A 22,320-nucleotide genomic window follows, 5' to 3' on the forward strand; every position below is an offset into this window, starting at 1 on the left:
CACATCTCAGTTTTCTAACTCAAAGCTATAACCAGCAACTGTTAGAAAACAACTGCACAAAAAAAAAAGAAAAGAACTGCACATCAAAAACACATCCAGCCGTAGCTCTCAAAATCATAATTAATAACTGACACATCCGTCGTGCTCAAAAAGTGAATTATTGTGACATATGTGACAACAGAAAAATGATAACGTCATCATTATGGGGTAAGATGCTAACTAGAAAGAGTGCAATAATACTCAATTCACTAAGACCTACTTGGGTAAACTAGGACTTTCTATCTTGACACAGTGAAAAATAAAGGAAGAAACCAGCTCAGTTAGGCACAGGTAACATGCCTAACACTGTCCTTGTAGACCAATGAACAGGCTGATCAACTGTCCCATTAAGAAAATCTTACCCAGTATTATTTCTATACTTATTTTGGGAATTTTTGTTATATTTAAACATTAATGAAACCAATGAAACCATATGGTATTGACTATTTTTAAATGACTGGTGTATGAAGTATAAACATTTCACGAAATTCCGTTTCAGTTTCATACATATGTATGCACACAATGAGTCACAATGTGAAATGTATTTCATACATACGTTAGCACTGCAAAGTTTAAAAACCAGTACTTTAAAATCTGAGCTAATTTAATTATTTTGCTTACTAAAATAAAAATATTTCATTTAATAAAATAAACTCCAGTTATAAATATACCTTTTGTATTGTCGAGCTTAGCAATGACTTTTTGTTCTGCAACATTCCAAATGATCACTAAATTATCGGTACTGCCACTTGCAAACAGATCAGGGTTATGTGGACACCAAGAGATAGCTGTGATTGTTTTTTTATGTTCAGACATAATGGCATGAAGTTTGAATTCATTATAACGGTGATCCAACTAAAAAAAATATATAAACAAGACATTTCAGTGCTTTTTTTTTGATAATACACTTTTTGTTAATAATCACACTATTTTTAAAAAGCTACATACATGAAAATTAGTACAACTAATAACATGATATGAACACATTTCAAGTCTTGGTCCACTTTCAAGTGTTAAACGTATTCAATGAATAGAAAGAAATCTTTTTTTAAAATTTTAATTCCAGTTAGCTAACATAGTGTTATACTAGAATCAGGTGTGAAATACAGTGATTCAACGCTGCCATTCATCACTGAGCGCTCATCACAAGTGTCCTCCTTAATCCTCATCACCTATTTCACATCCCCCCCAACTCCTCTCTCCTCCATCAGTTTATTCTCTAACATTAAGAGTCTGTTTCTTTCTTTTTGTAAGATTTTATTTATTTGAGAGAGAGCACAAGTAGAGGGGAGAGGCAAAGGGAAAGGGAGAAGCAGGCTCCCCTTTGGGCAGAGAGCCCAAAGCAGGGAGGGATCATGACTTGAGCCAAAGGCAGATGCTTAAGTAGCTGAGCCACTCAGGCACTCGAGAGTCTATTTCTTGATTGGTCTCTCATTTTTTTTTTTCCCTTTGCTTGTTTTGGTTCTTAAATTCCACAAATGAGTGAAATCATGTGGTATTTGTCCTTATTTGATTAATTTATTTCGCTTAGCATTATACTCTCTAGCTCCATCCAGGTTGTTTGCAAATGGCAAGATTTCATTCTTTCTTATGGTTGAATAACATTCCATTGTGTGTGTGTGTGTGTGTGTGTGTGTGTATAGAATAGAATAGATTGAATACAATAGAATATATATATATATATATACATATATATATTTTTTTTTTTTTTGCTTCTTTATCCTTTCATCAATCAATGGATACTTGGCTGCTTCCATATCTTGGCTATTATTAAGTAATGCTGCTGTAAACATAGGGGTGTATGTATTCCTTTGAAATCGCATCCTTGTGTTCTTTGGGTAAATACCCGTTACTGTGATTTCTGGATCATAGGGTAGTTCTATTTTTAACTTTTTGAGGAACCTCCATATTGTTTTCCCCAGTGGTTGCACCATTTGCATTCCCACCAACAGTGCATGACGGTGGCGTTTTCTCCACATCGTCACCAACATCTGTTGTTTCTTATGTTGTTGATTTTAGCCCTTCTGACAGGTGTGAGGTGATATTATAGTTTTGATTTGCATTTCCCTGATAAATAATGAGTAGAAAACAATAAGTTTAAAAAAAATAAGGGAGCAAAACAATAATTTTAAAACAAGTAAAAATAAATGTAAATTTATTTAAATATGCATAATAATTCAGAGCTTTATTATATTTTCTATACCTACGTCTGTGAGGAAAAAACCCTGGTTTTGGAATATTTTTTCTGTAATTTTTCCATTAGATTTAAATGAAGGAAAAAAATTAGGTTAAAAAATAAACTATTGGGGCTACACCAAGTTACAAAGCTTTTGCACAGTGAAGGAAATCATCACAAAATGAAAAGGCACCCTATGGAATGGGAGAAGATATTTGCAAATGGTATATCCAATAAGGAGTTATATCCAAAACATATAAGGAACTTCTAACACTGAACACCAAAAAAAACCCCAATAATGTTGTTAAAAATGGGCAGAGGACCTCCATAGATATTTTTCAAAGAAAATGACATACACATGGCCAAAAGATACATGAAAAGATGCTCAACATCACTCATCAGCCAGGAAATGCAAATCAAAACCACAATGAGATACCACCTTATACCCGTCAGAATGGCTAGCTTGGGTAGAGGCAGAAGGTATCTTGCTAAGTGAAATAAGTCAGACAAAGAACGAATGCTCTCCCCATCGATTAGCTCGTGGTTACTCATTCTTTCCTGTTCAGGTCTCAGTTCTAAGATTCCTCTTTACAAAGGTATTTTCTGACCAAAGTATCTAAATAAATTTATACACCCATACCCACCCCAAAACATAACTCTATCCTTTTTTTAAATTGAGACAATAATCGACATATTAGTTTCAGATACAGAACATAATGATTTGACATTTGCATATACGGCTATATGATCATGTAAGTCTAGTTAACAATCACCACACGTAGCTATACTTTTTTTCTCGTGATGATAAATTTTAAGATCTACTCTCTGGGCAACTTTCAAATAAATAATACAGTGCTATTCACTACATTCAACATGCTGTACATTGCATCCTCATGACTTACTTAGTTTATAACTGGAAGTTTGTACCTTCTTACTACCTTCATCCATTCAGCCCCCACCCCATCCCCACCTCTGGCAACCACCCATCTATCCTGGGTATCTGTGAGTGTCTATGAGTTCATTTTGTTGGTTGTTGTTTTAGATTCCACATATAAGTGAGATCACAGGGGATCCCTGGGTGGCTCAGCGGTTTGGTGCCTGCCTCCAGCCCAGGGCGTGATCCCGGAGTCCAGGGATCGAGTCCCACGTCGGGCTCCCTGCATGGAGCCTGCTTCTCCCTCTGCCTGTGTCTCTGCCTCTCTCTCCCTCTCTCTGTGTATCTCATGAATAAATAAATAAAAAATCTAAAAAAATTTTAAAGAGAAGCCCATCTTTAAGTGAGATCATACAGTACTTGTCTTTCTCTGACATATTTTACTTAACATAATTCCCTCAAGGTCCACCCACATTATAGCAAACAGCAAAGTTTCCTTCCTTCTTTTTATGGCTAAATGGTATTCCATTGCATGTACATATGCACCACATTTTCTTTACCCATTCATCCATCAATGGACACTGGATTACTTCCAGGTCTCAGATATAGTGCAGTGAAAAAGATGCTGAAATGCATCTTTTCAAATTAGTGTTTTTACTTCCGCAAAAATAGAACTGCTAGATCATATGAGGGTTAATTTTTTGAGAAACCTCCATAGAGTTTTCCATAGTGGTTGCACCAATTTACATTCCCATCAACAGTGCACAAGGGTTCTCTCTTCTCCACATCCTCCCCAACATTCGTTATTCCTTGTCTTTCTGAAAACAGTCATCCTAACAGGTGTGAGGTGCTATCTCAGTGTGGTTTTGATTTGCACTTCCCTGGTGATGAGTGATGTGATTTCTTTTCATGCATCTGTTGGCCACCTGTATGTCTTCTTTGGAAAAATGTCTATTCACATCCTCTATTTTTTAATCAGATCATTTGTTTAATTTGCCATTGAGTCATATGAGTTCTTTATGTGCTTTGGATATTAATCCCTTATCAGATGTATGATATGCAAATATTTCCTCCCATTCAGTGGGCTGCCTTTGCATTTTGTGGATGACTTCCTTCGCTGTGCAAAAGGTTTCTAGTCTGATGAAGTCACACTTGTTTATGTTGCCTTTGTTTTTCGTGTCAGTGATTCTAACGTATTACCTGTTTTGTGTCCTTCATAGAACACTTTTTTCCTGCAACATTTACTTATTTATTTGCTTATTTTTTTTAGGATCACTTCCTGCCCCCTGTTCTTACTAAGAATATGAATTTGATGAGAAGAATCTGCCTGGTTTGTTCGTTGTATTTTTACTACCTAGAGATTCTTGGCCAATGGAAGAGATCCAGTTCATATTATGGAAAAAATGAGCCATTATGCTATTATTTATCATTTAAGCAACTTTCAACTTTTGCCATCACACATTATGCTGTAGTGAACATCTCTGTATATAAAACTTTGACTAATGAACTAATAATTTCCCTCAGTTTTCCCTTCTGTAATTTCTGTATCTATTACTACTTAAACTTTAGCTATTCCGAACAACTTCAGATGAAAATATTATTAAAGACAACCAAGTACCAGTGGAGTTTTCATCTTATTAGTATTGCAGTTATAATAATCTTAAGTTGGCCTGTTTATATAAGTACATTTTCTGTACATTTAGGGATAAGTTTGTACGTTTAGGGATAAGTTTGTACGTTTTAAGCTATTCAGTGATTTCAGTTATCTATGGTAAATAATGTGAATGTGTCTAATGCACATAATAGAAAAAACTACTATATAAGTTAGAAATTCAGTGGAAGAGTCTATAAATACAATAAAAACACAAGAAGCTCTGCGCACATCAATGACCGTCACTGGCCTTACTATACAAATTATCCAAGTAGTATGTTAAACACAATATATATAACTTACAGGGATTATTATATTTACAATTCAGTATGACAAGCCCATACCATTACACTGAATTGGACCACAAATTATTTTTAGAGTAGTTCACAATTCAATGGTCAAAGAAAAAATTCTTATGGCATTTACAAGTATCATTTAATATTTCAGACAGATTTGATAATAACAGCATCAACAGACTATCAAATACTGACTGTACATTGACCCTATATATTATTTTAAAAATATTCCCTTTGAAAATAATTATATTTTGTATTTATGTAGCATATTTTTCAAAGCACTTCAATTTAGATAATGACATTTAAAACAGTACTGATTAATATAAGTTGAATGTTAACGTCATCATTTAATACAAATGTAATCTTCTATTTGCATACTTTGAAACAAGGTTTTGCAGTGGACTCTGTAATGAACTGCCACCTGAATTTGTTTTAATTTCTAAATCAGGGTGATTTTTAGTTTGTTTCAGTCTTTAAAAATGACACATAAACTTTCTTCAGAAATTTTTAATTTAATCATTATAACCCAGTCTTCCTAAATATTCAAGTCATAAAATGTCATCATCAAACTTAAGACACATGCGAACATGAAAAAAATTAACTTCTGTCTTCATCCACTCTCTTCCCTACTCCATGCAGGAACAGTTGGCCTTGACTTTTATGTTCTGCTTCTCTAAAAGGAAATAAAACAAGAAGACAGGGACTTAAGACTAAGGGAGAAATGTTGTAGGAGATCTTTGGGAGTGAGAAGCTTGGGGAGACATGCAAAGTGTAAGGGAGGCAGATGGGAGGGAAAAGGAAGAGATTGACAGGCCTGCTGCTGTCTTTGTGTACAGAGCAATGGAAAGTGAAAAAATGTGAGTTACACTGAAACTGCAGTTTGATTCCTGGGTGTTTCTACAATGTTGAATAATGGACTACATAAAATATAACTCAAAGTTGTGGAAAATTAGTTGGTTTGTAGATTACTGCTATGATTTCTTAAACTGTCGATAAACTACAGTATCAGTAATTAAAAGGATTTTTACTCTGGAATAATCCAATAATTTTTTTTCACTCTTAACTGGAATGAGTTGGTGTTTCAAAACAACAAAAGACATATATCATTCAAAAAGTATTTAGTGAGTGTCTATTAAATTCCAGAGAGTACAGAGTAACTTGAGAAATTCAAAGGTAAGGAAGGCTTTTGCTGGCAAAGGGAAGCAGGCAGACAGGCAGTGCATTTCCTAAGGTCCTTTGCTAACAGGAAAGAGAAAAAGCAGAATGTGGAAAAGAGTTTAGACACTTGAGCCAAGATTTGAAAGATGAGAAAACATTCTCTAAACAGGCAACGCAGGCAAATGGAAAACCTTGTGTAAGCAAAGGCAAGATATAAAGAATCTGAGATGTTTTGGAAAATACAATTAGGTTGGTTATGCCCGGGCCACAAGGTGAGCCGAGAGGTGAAAGAAACACTGCAAAACAATGTCACACTACAAAGTCTGGATGTTAATATGAAAGAATGAGGAGCAGCTGAAGATAGAAAATTCTGGATTTGCATTACATGATGATTGATTACACTGCAGTATAAATTAAAGGGACTCAAAGTAGAAGCGAAGAGGATAGTAAGAGATTATTATAATAGTTTAGGTGAGAAGGATATAAAGGTTACCAAATGCTAGGATTGCTCCCGCTTACCTCTAGTACAGGAGGTGAGTAGAAGAGAGAGCCCTAAGGTAGCTAACCTTCACACGGGGGCTTTGGATGAAAGTTTAGCTGCTAACACTGAAATGCTGACTCTAGGTTTGAGCAGAAAGACTGACCTGATTTAAGATGCTTGTGGTACCTCTACCTGGGGCTATTCAGAAGGCCATGGGCTCTATAGATTGGGAACTGACGAAGAGATGTCTGGATGGAGCTCAGACATGAGAAAAAGGAGTGATAAAGGTGTGAATCTCAAGAATAGCTCAACGTATTTCATATCTGCCCTGTTTTCACTATAATGATCTCTAACAGATGACCCACATTCTTCAACTTATGATTTTTTTTAATAGAAAATGCTACTGAGCCAGGTCTGAAACAAAGGAATACATGAATTCCAACTACTTATATGGAAATATATTTTAAAAGGATTAAATTCTAATTGCTCACCACTCATGAACTGGAAGCTTTTAATTCTTGAGGAAATTCTTTTTGATGAACAGCACATAAAGGTTTATGACATCAACTAAGGTTTTTCCAATAATTTAAAACTATGATATAAGCATTTTCTAAAAGTCTGACCTGTAAAACCTATATAGTATAAACAGCAACAAAATAGAAGTATCAATTAAATTACAGCACTAAGCCTTTTATATAACAGGGATTTTTAAAATAGGTATTAAATTAAATTTTAATTTTACTTAATTAAATTGGAAATCAAAAAGAATCAATAGTATCTTACCTGGTAAATATAGATGGCCAGGGTGGCGCAATATGCAAACCTGTCTCCGTTGGCAGCACATACATCTTTGTTCCACGGCTGACATCCAGCGGCCAGCAGTCCCACCTGCCTTACCTGGGACATGTTTGCCTTAAAAAACAAATTTGGAGAAACATCAGCCATTTTCATGATTCAATAAACTTAATTATTTTATGTCTTTCTTCATCAATCCTTATCTTAATGTCCTGAAAAAATTCTCTACTAGGACTATTAATCTCGATGTACACTTTCAGAGAACGAGAGCTGAAATCCCCAAATGTCTAGAGACATTAAGGCAGATAACTCAAATTTGAAAACACGAAATTATAAAATGATAAATGACAAATAACATTTGGCCAAGGAATGGGAACCCTAGAGGAGTGATGGGGACTACAGTGAAACAGAAAGGCCATATTCTATCTGACGGGCTCTAGTGCCACTGGAGAAGACCCTCCCATGTTGCCAGATTTATATAAGCTTCCAGAGAAATGGAAGTATCTAGATTTTTACGTAAAACCTACTGATTTTTAAATACTAGCAATTCATGCAGGGCAGCAATTTCAAATGTAAAGCCCTGAAAGCCAAAATTGGGAGGACTGTAGCCTCTGTCAGAGAACATCACTGTTTTTACAGTGACTCAGTATCTTTGCAATAACTATTTATGGGACAGAGGGCAGGTCCGCAGGCTGCGTTAACAATACTGTTCATTGTGAAGAGGGGACAGAAGGAAACTGGAAACCACTGGTTACAAAATGTTGACGTGGCAGGCAGAGGACAGTGGAGTAAACAGCCCTCAAGATGAAGAATCAGCCTGGCTGGGGCTCCCGTAAGCAGGGAGGGAGACCCAGCTCCAAGCCAGGGCAGAGCACGGAGGCAGGCATCTAACCTCAGGTTTCTGTTCCTTCTAGTTAAAAGAAATCCTCTGAAATAGGTGTTCCCTTCCATTCATCTCATCTCAAGGGATTCTGTGAATCTCTGTGTAAACTCTCAACTCAATTCTTCTAGGATCGTGGAGAAAAGGAAACCAAGTGGGGGACTGTTTGTATATCTATGATCATATTGAAAACCCAGAAACAGGGAATATCTAAGGCAAAAACAAAAACAAAGAACCTCTTCTGAGCATTACCCTATAGAGTTACCTTGAATGGCATTCAAGAATAGATTAATTGACCAAAAAAAATTTTTTTTCAAGGCAGAATCTAGACCATTATGATGGTCTAATATGGTCAAAAATATTGGTCTAAAAATGAGGACTCTCAACATAAGAGTCTTCACTTATACTACAAAGTTATACCAGGAAACTACCAATTTTTCACTATTGTGAATTTCATACCTATTTCAAGTAAGGAAAAAATATAAATAGCAATTATAAATTTTAAAATATTTTTGGGGATCCCTGGGTGGCGCAGCGGTTTGGCGCCTGCCTTTGGCCCAGGGCGCGATCCCGGAGACCCGGGATCGAATCCCACATCGGGTTCCCGGTGCATGGAGCCTGCTTCTCCCTCTGCCTGTGTCTCTGCCTCTCTCTCTCTCTCTCTGTGTGACTATCATAAATAAATAAAAATTTAAAAAAATATATTTTTGAAAAATTAAGTAAATACCTGGGAGATAATAAGTTTGGTTCACATGGCCTAACATAACCAAACGTCAGCATTTAATCAATATTCTGTTTATGTTGTTATTGCTTTAACACAAATGTCAAATATCACACCTATGAAACATTAACACATAAATATATATACACGCCTGACCTAAGACACAAGTGTAATGGGTACCTGTTCAGTGTGCCTTTTCTCTTTCTACCCTGCCACCTAGTGGTTTAAAACAAGTTGCTCTGAACAAAACTTGGTAATGTCATTGAAAAATAAAGCAGTGTTTCCATCATCTGCTTCCTTTTCAGTATTACTGGAATCATGTACTGACCATAACCCTGTATTTCTTCTTTATTTTAATGCTCAAAATTAGTAAACTCTAGTCAGTTACATTATCACCAGTTTACTTATCAAGCTACTTTCTTCTTTGTATCTTTTCTATTTCATATTTCCACGTTCTACAAAAGATCTCTTCTTCTTTCCTCTTTCTTCCCTGAATCTGTCTTCATCCCATGAAATCTCCTTATCTGAGTGGAATTAGTGGGGTTTTTTTTAAGTAAAAAGTTATTTGAAGTGAAAAATTCCATGATAACTGTGCTTGTTTAACTCTAAGAATCTTCTTTCCTCCTCCTCCTCTGGCACTTGTATTTCCTCAAGCACTAGCACTCCTGACAAATTTTTTAAAATATACATATTTTTTAAACTAGTAATGTTACAATGTTACCTTTCACTGGAAATATACATTATTTTATTTTATTATTTTTTTTTGAAATATACATTATTTTAACTACAGTGTGGATTAAATAGGCTTTTGTGGTTTACATTTGGGGTCTATGGTTACTACTCGTAATGTTTGTAAATAAAAGTTGTTTCTCATTTATGTTTAAGCAAATTTTGAGTTTATATCTGGAAAAGAAATGTAAGAGAAAGATTTAGACAGGTAAAATGGAATCATTTTTAGAATGTTCACTTACTGCTTTTTTTTTTAAATCTTTTTTAAACTTAATAAACTGTTTTTAGAGCAGTGTTAGTTTCACAGCAAAAACTGAGTTGAAATGACAGAGTTTGCGTTCACTCCCTGTCCCCCATACACACAACCTCCCCCCACCATCAATGCCTAGCATCAGATTGGTACATCTGTTACAGTGATGAACCTACACTGACACATCATCATCATCCAAAGTCCTTAGTTTACAGTAGGGTTGGCCCCCGGTGTTGTGCATTCCATGGGTTTGGACAAATGTAGAAGGACATGCATCCACCACTGTAGATTGTACAGAATAGATACACTGCCCTAAAAAATCCCCTCTGTTTGCCCATTGATCTCTCCGTCTCTCAATAACCCCTGGCAAGCACTGATATTGTTATACTCTGCCCAGTTTCACCTTTTATCCATAGTTATGCCCTTTCATTGTAATCATGCAGTATATAATCTTTTCTTTGAGTAATAGACACTTAAGTTTCCTCCCTGTATTTTCATGGCCTCATAGCTCATCTCTTTTTAGCAGTGAAAAATATTCCCTTTTAAATAAATAATAAAGAGTACCACTGTTTATTTATCCATTCACTTACTGAAGGACATCTTGGTTGTTTTCAAGTTTTAACAGTTATGAATAAAGCTGCTATAAACACCCATGCACAGGTTTTTATGTAAACTTAAGTTTTCAATTCCTTTAGGTGAGTAACAGGGAGTGCAAAAGAGGGGACTGCTGGAGTAGGAGTATGCCTATTATATAAGAAAAGATCAAACTAAAAATAAATAAATAAAAATAATTTAAAAAAAAAAAAGAAAAGATCAAACTGTCTTTCAAAGAGGTTGCACCATTTGCATTCCCACCAGAAATAAATGGGAGCTCCTGCTGTTTCCCACTCTCACCAGCCTTTGGTGGTGTCCGTGTTCTGGACAGGCCATTCTAATAGGTATGTAAGTAGTAACTCGTTGTTTTAATTTGGATTTCCCTAGGTCGAACATCTTTCCATATACTCATACGCCATCTATCTTCTTCAGTGAAGGGTCTGTTCAAGTCTTAATTTGCTAGAAATGGCTCAAGAACTTAGAGAAACATTTTACTTCTAGATTACTGGTTTGTTATAAGAGGACATAACTCAGGAACAGCCAGATAGAAGAGACGCATGAAGCAACGTAGAGGGAAGGGGCAAGGAGATCCCATCTTCTCAGAGTGGGTCACGCGTTCATCAACCTGAGAGCCCTCTGAACCCCTTCCTTTTGTGTTTTAGTAGAGGCTTCATTATACAGGATTGACTGATTAAACTACTGGCCACTGGAGATCTTTCAACCTCCAGCCCCTCTCCTCTCCCCGAAGGTCAAGGGGTGGGATTAAAAGTTCCAACCCTGTAATCATAAGATTGGCTCCGGCCAGCCATCAACCTCCATCCTTACATGCTTTCTAAAAGTCACCTTATTAGCATAACAAAAGACACATTTATGGCTCTCTACACTTGGGACACTGACATCTGAATGACTAAATAAATACATATTTCTTATAAATCACAGTATCATAAACTGTTATTATTCATTCAATTTCTTTAAAACATAGGTCTATTCAGGTTGTATATTTCTTCTGTAAGTTTTGGCAAATTATATCTTTAAAGAATTGGTCCCTTTCATATAGATTACCAAATTTGTAGTATTTCTGTATCACCCTTTTAATATCCATTGGTTATATAGCGATGTCCCCTCTTTCATTATTGGTATTCGTAACATGTTCCTTCTCTCTTTTCTTTTTAATTAGTCGAGCTTAAAGGCTAATAGATTTTATTGATCCTACACTTCATCTTAGCCAAAAGGCCGAGAAGCGATTGATTTTATTGATCTTTCAAAGAAGCACCTTTTTGTTTTGTTGATTTTCTCTACTGATTTTCTATTTCGGATTTCACTGATTTCTGATCTAATTTTTATTATTTCTTTTCTTCTGCTTACTTTGCATTTATTTAATTTACTCCTCTTTTTCTAGTTCCCTAAGGCAGAAGCTTAGATGATTAATTTTAGATCTTCCTTCTTCTCTAATATATGCATTAAATTCTATAAATTCCCTCCAAGCACGGTTTTTGCCGCATCCCATAAATTACGTTAAGTTGTATTTTCAATTTCATGCAGTTTAAAAATGCTTTTCAGTTTCTCTTAAGACTTCTTCTTTGATCCATGTGTTATTTAGAAGATTGTTGTTTAGTCTCTATATGGAGATTTTCAAGTTATATCTCTGGTACTGATTTTTAGTTTAATTCCACTGATGTGTGAGAGTAAACCTTGTATTATTTCTGTACTTTTAAGTTGTTGAGATGTGCTTTATGGCCCAAAACATGATCTATCTAGGGAAATGTTCCATGTGAGCTCGAGGAGAATGTGCAACCTGCTGTTGTTGGAGGAAGTAATCCATAGTGTGGACTATACACACTTGCTTGAAGATGCTATAAAGTTCAATTATGTTCTTACTGATTTTCTGTCTGGTAGATCTGTTCAGAGTCTCCAACTAGAACAGTATGCCCATCTATTTCTTCTCGTACTTCTATCATTTTTTGCCTCATGTATTACAATACTGTTATTAGGCATACACACATTAAAGTTGTGTGTGAGTCTTTTTGGATTACTGACCCTTTTATCACCATGTAATGTCTCTCGTTATCCTTGCTCTGAAATTTACATATCTATACACACTTCTTTTAATTAGTGTTAGCATGGTTTATCTTTCTTCATCCCTTTACTCTTTATCTATGTATGTCTTTATATTTAATTTGAGCTACTTGTAGACAAAGACCCAACTATATGTTTTCATTAGTGCATTAGGCCATTGATGTTCAAGGTAATGATTGATACGCTTGGATTAGTATATACCCAATTTTTACTGTTTCAATTTGTTCCTGTTTTCGTCCTCCACACTTTTTCTTTCTTCTGTGGTTTCAAATGAGCACTTTATATGATTCAACTTTTTCTTCTTTCTTAGCATATCATTTAAAATTGTGTGTGACTGTCCTAGACTTTGTAAGATATAACTACTCCAAGTCTACTTTCAAATAACACCATACCACTTCTCAGGTAGTGTAGGCACCTTATAAATAACAAAATATCTCTAATTCCCTAATTCATCTTCTCATCCCTTATATCATTGCTGTTATTCATTTTACTTATACATAAATACATAAGCAACACCACACACATATATGTATGTATGTTCATAAAAGTATAATAAAATATATTGTTTTACTTTTATTATATACAAACTGTTAATTGTTAACAAGATTAAGAATAAGAAAAATGAAAGTTTTTATTTTACCTTTACTTATATATTCTCCAATACTCTTCCTTTGTTTATGCAGATCTGATTTTCTGACTTGTACCACTTACCTTCTCTGAAGAACTTCTCCTAACATTTATTGCAAGGTAGGTCTACTGGCAAGAAATTCCCCAATTCCTGTTTGTCTGAGCAAGTCTTTATTTCTCCTTCACTCATGAAAGATAATTTCACAGTGTATAGATTTCTTGGCTGGTATTTTATTTTTCTGAACACTCTAAATATTTCATTTCATTCTCTTCTTGCTTTTGTGGTTTCTGAGAAGTTGAATGATAATTCTTATTCTTGCTCCTCTGTTTTCTTTTTGAAGATTTTCGCTTTGATTTTTTTTTTCTTCAGTTTGAATGTGATTTGCCTAGGTGAGGGTTTTGTTTTGTTTTGTTTTGTTTGCATTTATCTCATTTTGTATTTTCTGGGCTTTCTGGATCTGTGGATTGCTGTCTGACATAATTCGGGGAAATTCTAAGTCATTACTGCTTCACCTGTTGCTTCTGCTCCTTTCTCTTCTTGTTCTGGTATTTCCAGTATGTGTACGGCACATCTTTTGCAGTTGGCCTACAGCCCTTGAGTATTTCGTCCTGTTTCCCCCATTCTTTTTTCTCCTTCCTTTTCAGATTTGGAAGTCCCTACCATCATATTCTCAAGCTAAATCATTCTTTCCTCAGCCATATCCAGTCTACTAATGAGCTAACAGGCATTCTTCATTTTTTAGTGTTTCTGGTCTCTAGCATTTCTTTTTGATTCCTGTTAGAATTTCCATTTCTCTGTTTAAATTATCCACCTGTCTTTGTATGTTCTCTATTTTTTATTAAAGTCCTTATAATATTAATTTTGTTTCTTTAAATTCTTGGTCCAATAGTTACAACATTCCTGCCATATCTGACTCTTGTTCTGATGGTTTTTTGTTTGTTTGCTTGTTTGTTCATTTTTGCTTTTCAGTATGCCCTACAATCTTTCCTTGAGAGGATTACATGATGTAGTGGGTAAAAAGCACTGTGGTCAGCTGACCCTTGGTAATGTAACTGTGGGAGGAAAAGTGCTCTATAATCCTGTGATTAGGTCCTCTGGTGAGTCCATGCCTGTGTAATGTGAATTTCACCAGTGATTCTTGGAGGGGTTTTTTTATCCCTTAGTTGGGAAAGGATGGGTACAGTGGGCTGGAGTTGGTTATTTCCCTTCCCCAGATAGGTAAGGCTCTGATAAAACTATTTCTTCCTAGAACAGCTTTGCTAAGAAAAAAATGCTAGGACCTATTTCAAAATGATTCCTTTTCTTCTCTCCCTGCCAGATGCATGATGGGATTTTTCCCTGGTCTTCACAGTGAGGACCTGGTAGAGATGCTGGAGGTGAGAGCACACAAGCATGGGGCCTCCATGGAGTCTCTAACTCTCAGACCTGTGACATGAGCCTCCAGCAATTCATCAGTTATAGTTCAGGTTTTCCTAGTTGGGCTCTGGTTCCCACTGAGGTTTTAGCTGGTAGGTCTCTGCTCCAGGAGGTTGTGAATTTCTGTAACTGCCTGTCCATCTCTCCAACTGTGGAAGAAGTAAACTGCCCTGTGACCTCACTTCTCTTAGAGATCTAAGAAGAGTGGCTGATTTATTTTTTTCCAGTTTGCTCAATTTTTTATCATTTTAGGCTAGAGTGAAGACTTCTAAGCTCCTCACCTGCCAGACTACAAACTCAAAGTCCCTCTGCTCCTTATTAAAAAGGCATGTTACTTTAAAATTCACTTTGTCAATATATTTTTACTTTAATTATCAGTATATCTTAAATTACCTCTTCTTTAAGTTCACTACTTTTTAATTTTCAAATTTAAATAATACAAAAATTTCAATATTGTCATACAATTTGGTATGACTTTGTTCCTAAGCAGCTTTCACAAGTCTTACAATCTAACCATATAATTTCCTTTTAAATTTAGAGTTGAGGGATGCCTGGGTGGCTCAGTGGTTGAGCGTCTGCCTTTCGCTCAGGGCATGATCCTGGTCTGGGGATCAAGTCCTGCATCAGGCTCTCTCCAAGGAGCCTGCTTCTCCTTCTGTCTATCTCTCTGCCTCTCTCTGTGTGTCTGCCATAAATAAATAAATAAATAAATAAATAAATAAATAAATAAATAAAATATGTCAAATAAATAAATAAATAAATATAGAGTTGAATAACTTGTCCAAAACAGCCATTAAAATAATAAACAGCATAAAACAAAATAAGAACATATTATAAAATCTAGGATTTTGAACAAAATTTGAAAAAATTACACATCATTAAATATATGAATATTGGGGCCCCTGGGTGGCTCAGTCCATTAAACATCTACCTTTGGCCAGGGTCCCAGGATTGAGCCCACATTGGGCTCCCTGCTCAGCAGGGAGTCTGCTTCTCCCTCTCCCTCTGCCCCTCCCTGTGCACTCTCTCACTCTCAAGTAAATAAATAAAATCTTAAAATATATATATATGAATACTCTTGTATTTATAAATCTTAATTATGTATTTAAACGGGCAGTATTTGAAACTTCCTTATTGTTTTTCAAAATTATTAAAAGTATATATAATATGATATAGCTTTTATTAAATTATATCTGTAATTGCTAAGGAGATAAAAAGAAATGTCCAGAAGCTCTTGTTATCTTTGTAGTCAGCATGAATGGTTATATAATTAATGCTTCTCATTACTACAAATAGAAAATATTCAACTACAGAATCATTCCAAAATCTGTATCTTTATTTTAAACATAAGTCCTAAAATATATGTCACACATCTAGGTAAATAAATGTATGTGAACTTAACGTTGTAATTAATTATATATTTCAGACAAATATTATCTACTTTTTTGTATTCTTACTTTAGAATAGGTTTCATTTTTATGTGAATGACTTAAGAATTTCCATGTACATTCTAGAGATTTGTTACTTCAGAAAATATAATCTTCTGTTTCCAGTAACAACATGTACACTTTAAAGATGTACTAAACCTTCAAGTACACTGAATAATGGAGATTTAGAAAGGATTCAGGAAGAAAGTCTGAGCATTGTGTCACCCCACACATAAGTGACAATGTCAGTAACCTGGCAACAGCCTACTTGCAAAGATATTAATTTCTTAACCTAAATTCAATTTTTTCTTTTAATCTCATATGAAATACAACATATATGTTACACTCACAGTAAAGATATTCTCTATATTAAGTATATGAAATGTAAAAAAAGTGATGAGTGTATTTATATTTATATAACATTAAAGTTCACTTCTGAATATGAAGAGCATGCTGATATGAAATAATCACAATGAAATTTAAAATATAGCTAGAGTTACAACACTGTGAAAAAAGCCTGCAAAACTAAGTGAAAATCAAATTATTATGTGTGTCTGTGTACCTGTAGAAATATACACATACACCATAAATATTATATTAAAATTAATACTATCATAAGTTTCTATGAAAGACCAGTCATACTTGTATGTAATTTTTCAAACATTGTATTTCTAAATTACAATGTTAACTAAAAAATCCAACTTACCTTTTCTTGTGAACTTTAAAAAAAAAACTCTTTCCACCAACAGTGTAAGAGGGCTCCCCTTTCTCTGCATCCTCACCACATCTGTTGTATTCAGTGTTACCGTTCTATTTCATGTAAAATGTAATAACCCCACAACCATATTTTCATTCCCCCATAGTCCTTCGTATTATTATCAAATGTGTTGCATTTATGTACATTATAAACCCCACACTACAATGTTATAACTTTGCTTTTAAATAAATTAGGAGAAAAAATTCTATTGAAAAATGTGCTATGCTGAATGCTGATTATATAGGATACATATGCACATGCACATCAACTGAAAAATATTAAGCTCTGCTTTTAGGAGAACTTAAAGTCAATATTCATGTGCCAATTTTCATTATTTAGAATAGGATCTTTCATTCTCATCCAAGTCTATATAAGAACAGACCAAAATTTGAGCCAGAAGCGGCTCAAACTCATGAAGATGACAATATGGTAATTTCAGGGTTGCACTGTGTCTATATATAACAGCTACTCTTGTAATAGGTCTCAGAGCCAGAAATTCATTTATAAAGGCTAATGGTACTAAAGGGCCGACTGGTGTTATAATGGAGAAAAAGATATTGAATCCTCATAATCTCTAATGTAAACCCCCCTGAAGTCGCTAGATAAAGGAACACTCAATTTTAGTAAAAAGCATTTTAGCGAGTTGGACTACCATCCTTATCCCTCCCCATTGAGGAAATACACGGACTGCACTGGAAGAAGAAAAAAAAAAAACCTCTTTGGTTCAACATCAGAAATGCACTTACTATATTTAAAATGCACACGCACAATACAAAGGTGTGTATGTGTGTCCAGTGGGACTTATCTAACTCATAAGCTGAAGTACTTCCATCATTTATGGGTACGACTGAAATTCAGAATGACAAGCTACCCACTGATTCTCCACCTGTTTTCTGCAGAATGTGTTAGGATCCCCAGTATGAGGATTATTCTCCAGAGTTTGCTATTAACTGGCTGCAGAGATGTTTACCAGCTTTGTTTCACAGCTTAAAAAAAATGAAAACAAAAACAAAAACAAAAAAACAAAGAAAATCCCAAAAGGCAGACAGCTTTAAACTGCTGAGGAATTACAGTGACAAAGATAATTAAAAGGGAGTAAAATACTGAAAAAATGTCTTTCATTGATGTGTGGAGGATGGGACCCTGAGGAAGCAGGACAGGGAGAGAAACGCAGTGCTGCCTATCTTGGTAGCATATGCCCTCCGACAACAGTGAGGAAAGCTGATGAAACCCCAGGAAGATACTCTGGCTCTTTTGTTCTATTCATTAATAAAAAGAAAAATCCAGGCTGTGTGAGAAAAAAAATCTACAGAATGCTTCATTTAAGTGATTTAAAAATCTCCCATTAAAAAGGTGAAAATAATCAAAAAGACATCGTATTATTTTACACTAAATCCATTTTGATTAGATACATTTTTAAACAGCAGTTTTGTACTATTGCAATAATAGATCAGAATAGCTATTTTCAAAATACTATACAAAAGTTGCCATGGTGACAATCCAAATCTTTTGAAACATAATTAATTGCCTAAAAATTCATCAGATAGAACATGGCACTCTTCAGAAAATCTTTGCATTTAATTTTACGATATTAATATAATACATAGTATTATCATGCACATCTTCTGCTTCATTAAAATTTTTTCTTTATGTAAAATGACTATTACAAGTATTACTGTTTTCATATATTAGTCTCATAAAAGAATTCTATTTTATATTTAAAGCCTGAAGACAATCTGAAAACATTAAGAATTCATGTGAAACCAGGACAGAAAAAAAAAAAAAAAAAAACCTTTTCCTCAATGTATGATTATGACCGTATTTATAATTATCCTCTTATCTCTGCTTTGGAATCTATCAAGTGTCTTATTTACCTTCAAAATATTGCAATGCAAAAATGTCTGCAACATAAATGACAAAGAAATAACAGCTGCATGAGCAGGAGAGCAGAAAAAAGACCCACAGAAAATCATAATCACAACATAAATATATCTTACTCTTTGTAGTCCTTCATACCAATCATCTTGCTCAAACCAATTTGAAATGTAAGTCATCCAAGCCATAGGATGTTTCTACTTTAATCAAGGCAATTGGAAACTCGGCATCAGAATAGTCGGCACCTAAAGTAACAATAATGTGTTTCAACCAAACAGATTTACCAAAATCTGCCTTGTGAAATGTTGTTCAGTACAAGAAGCTAGACATTTCAGCTGAGACAGTTTTAATAATTTACAATAACAGTATCTGTAAAAATAATGCTAAACCAGAAAATGTAAGCCTCTATGCTCAAACAGGAAAAAAAAAATCATATAATCATTATGCTGTTATAGAGTATCAGCAAATGCTTTATCAAATATTAGGCTTTCAGTTTTCATTCTTAAAAAAAACATATATTAGATTGAACTTTTACAAGAAAGAGGCAAATTATATCTTAAAGTTACCAAGTTACAAATAAGAAATCCAGAGAAACTACAAGGCAACAGGAGGCAAAAAAAAAAAAAAAAAAAAAATAGTAGTTCCACTTTCAACCTCAGCAGTTGGGAGAATAAAACCAGAAGAAAGCTTCTAGGCGAAAAGGTGTGCAATGACAAGGCTAATTCTAGATTTCTATGCTTGAGAGTTAAATTATTTTACAATTAGCTGATTGCTAATTACTGACATGCCTCAAAAAGTTTAGAGTTTAAATCACAGGCTAATATGTTCAACAGAGAATCAAAATCACATGGATTTGGCTTTTTTTTTTTTTTAGTTTTACTCACTTCTGAAAGATATTATTTACTAGACACACTAAGTAAGAGATTTCTTGGAGAGTACGTGGACTAACACCCTCTGTAAATTTCAGGGGCTTCACCCAACAAAGTTCTGATGGATCTTTTCCTTACTAAGCTCATCAAACCGTTACACCTCAGTGAAGAAAAAAGGAAAGAAGGGGGGGGGCAGAAGGAAAAGGGAAGAATTTGGGCAATTTGAGTGTTTCATTCTCCGTATCCTAGAGTAAGATAGCACTTGCTCTGGCATAAAAAAGGTACATGTCTAGGACACAGAAGCATCACCATGGCTGACTGAAAACAGCCTTCTCTCCAAAAACTTATCAGATAGAACATGGCACTCTTCTTCAGAATAATTCTTCTTCTCCCTTTTTCTCTAGAAATATTTTTGAGTATCTGCTTGAAGCCTCAGGTCAAGATGCCTGGGAATAGGTTCTCACTTCCACAGGAAGTTGTAGGACTGATATAATCTCTTGTTTGTTTACATCTTCCTGACCTCCCAGATTCTGAGCCCTTTCAACCAGTTTTGCATATTCTTGACTTTCTCCTGCATCCCCCCTCCCAGCGCCTATCCTTACACTCTCTGCAGTAGCCTGAGATTAAAACAGCAGCGCCTCGGACTCCGGCATCACCTCCTCTTCCCCTGTCCACTACATTTGATCATCAGGTCTTATCAAACTATCTTCAAAATATCCCTTCAAAAGGTCCTTCTCTCCATCTCGAACGTCAAAGTGTTAGTGAGACCCCTCATCACGTCCTGTATGAACTAACAAAATAGTTTACTTATGTCCCTGCTTACACGGCAATTCCTAAACATGTTCTATACCATCATCATTTACGTCTGTTAGTTTTTTTTTATTAAAGATTTTTATTTATTTATGAGAGACACAAAGAGAGAGACAGAGACATAAGCAGGCTCCATGCAGGGAGCCCGATGTGGGACTTGATCCCCGGACTCCAGGATCACGCCCTGGGCAGGTTTGTAGGCAGAAGGCAGCCGCTCATCCGCTGAGCCACCCAGGCGTCCCTGTCTGTTAGCTTTTAAATGCTTTTGCCTTAATTGTCCTTCCCCTTTTCGCTGTGAATAATATGTCATGTCACATTTATGGTTTTCCAAAAACACAGCTTAAAAATCCTTCTTTGAAAAGTTCTTCAAATGCACCAAATCCCTCATTTGTTTGCCTTTCTTTATATATTTGCAAGTAATACATAGTGATTACTAAATGATTTAGTAATTTATGATTACATAAATGTAAATTGTGAGTTCCCCAAAACAAAGGAACTTGCCTTATTCATCTCTGTAGTAAGATACAAAATGTTTGTTGAGTGAACTGACAGTGCTAGAAGAGTCCTCAACTGATGACAGTTCACATGAAGGTACATATCACCGAAACTTGGAAAGGATCTAAAAAAATGTATCCAAGTGACAGGTACTATGCGTACCAACAAATGAAATGGGACTACTATTCAATTCCTTTTGGAAATGGCTAACCAAATCATTTAAGACATTAAGACATTTTTTAAGCATTAAATTAAATGCCAACCTGAACTGGTAACATTACTTTAAAATCATACCAGGTACATTATGCCATTTTATTTTTTTTAAAGATTTTATTTATTTATTCATAGAGACAGAGAGAGAGGCAGAGACACAGGCAGAGGGAGAAGCAGGCATCATACAGAGAGCCTGACATGGGACTCGATCCTGGGTCTCCAGGATCACACCCTGAGCTGCAGGCAGCGCTAAACCGCTGCGCCACCAGGGCTGCCCTATGCCATTTTAAATACAATGTAGTTAATAATGAATACTCTGTTTATAGGGCACATAATGGTTCAGAGTCCTTATTGTGTGGTATTTTTCCACCAGCACTATTTGCCATACCTACAAGAATTAAGAAAGGTAAAATATTTCACATCATGTAATCCCAGATGAACTATCTTGCCTCGTACATACTTCCTGATGGTAGACAGGTGTTTTGACGATCTGACAGTGAATAGAATCTGGTTTATTTAGTGTAGAAGGACAGTTTTCAACTCTCACATCTGCCTGATAGGTTAGGACTGTTTGGAGTAGAGAGCTGAACCCATAGCTGACCTCAGAGGGGAAGCATGCCATGAGCACTCAGCAGTAACTGAGGTAGGAAGAAGAGAGTCATGGTGGCCCTTATTCCACATATTTATATCTGTGGATTAGTCCATAGGTCTGACGGACTAATTATTGCCAGAAATCACGAAGTTAACTCAATTCTTAGAAAATTCTTACTACCTCTTACGACTTCTGATGCAAGGAAATGACAGTCATCAGAAGGTAAATATCATGTTAAAGAAAATAAAGAGAATGATGTAAAAGGTTTTGTATTGTCAGAAAACTTACTGCAGGCATTAATATCCAAACACATAAGTAACCTGAAGTTTGACTACTGGTTCTGACTTTTTCTGCGTCTAGATCTTTGCCATGACCCCATAATGCGCAGACGGTACACCACTGCCTATTGCCTTTAGACTTGCCCTATGACTGGCTTTTCTCAGTGATATTGTGGGCAGGAGTCAGAGTATTCCAGTTCCAAGCTCCGGCTAAAGGGCCTATTTCCATTCATACTCTTG

The 22,320-nt window shown here is 35.3% G+C and overlaps 1 protein-coding gene across 6 annotated transcripts in view; it reads right to left on the reverse strand.

Moving 5' to 3' along the window:
* The window catches only part of WDR17 (WD repeat domain 17), a 102,650-nt gene that overhangs the window by 56,055 nt on the left and 24,275 nt on the right, over window positions 1-22,320 (reverse strand). For 4 of the 6 annotated variants that reach the window (XM_038560501.1, XM_038560502.1, XM_038560503.1 and 1 more), the window contains exons 2-4: window positions 18,946-19,068; window positions 7,459-7,587; window positions 711-894 (exon numbers count right to left, since the gene is read on the reverse strand). In XM_038560501.1, the coding sequence (XP_038416429.1) occupies window positions 711-894; window positions 7,459-7,587; window positions 18,946-19,011 (379 nt within the window). In that variant the 5' untranslated portion in view covers window positions 19,012-19,068. Of the gene's footprint in view, window positions 1-710; window positions 895-7,458; window positions 7,588-7,997; window positions 8,121-18,945; window positions 19,069-22,320 lie in introns of those variants that run through there. The other 2 variants (XM_038560506.1, XM_038560505.1) reach the window with 2 other exon arrangements.

The sequence above is a fragment of the Canis lupus genome, chromosome 16 (genome assembly GCF_011100685.1).
Source record: "Canis lupus familiaris isolate Mischka breed German Shepherd chromosome 16, alternate assembly UU_Cfam_GSD_1.0, whole genome shotgun sequence".
NCBI lineage: Eukaryota > Metazoa > Chordata > Mammalia > Carnivora > Canidae > Canis > Canis lupus.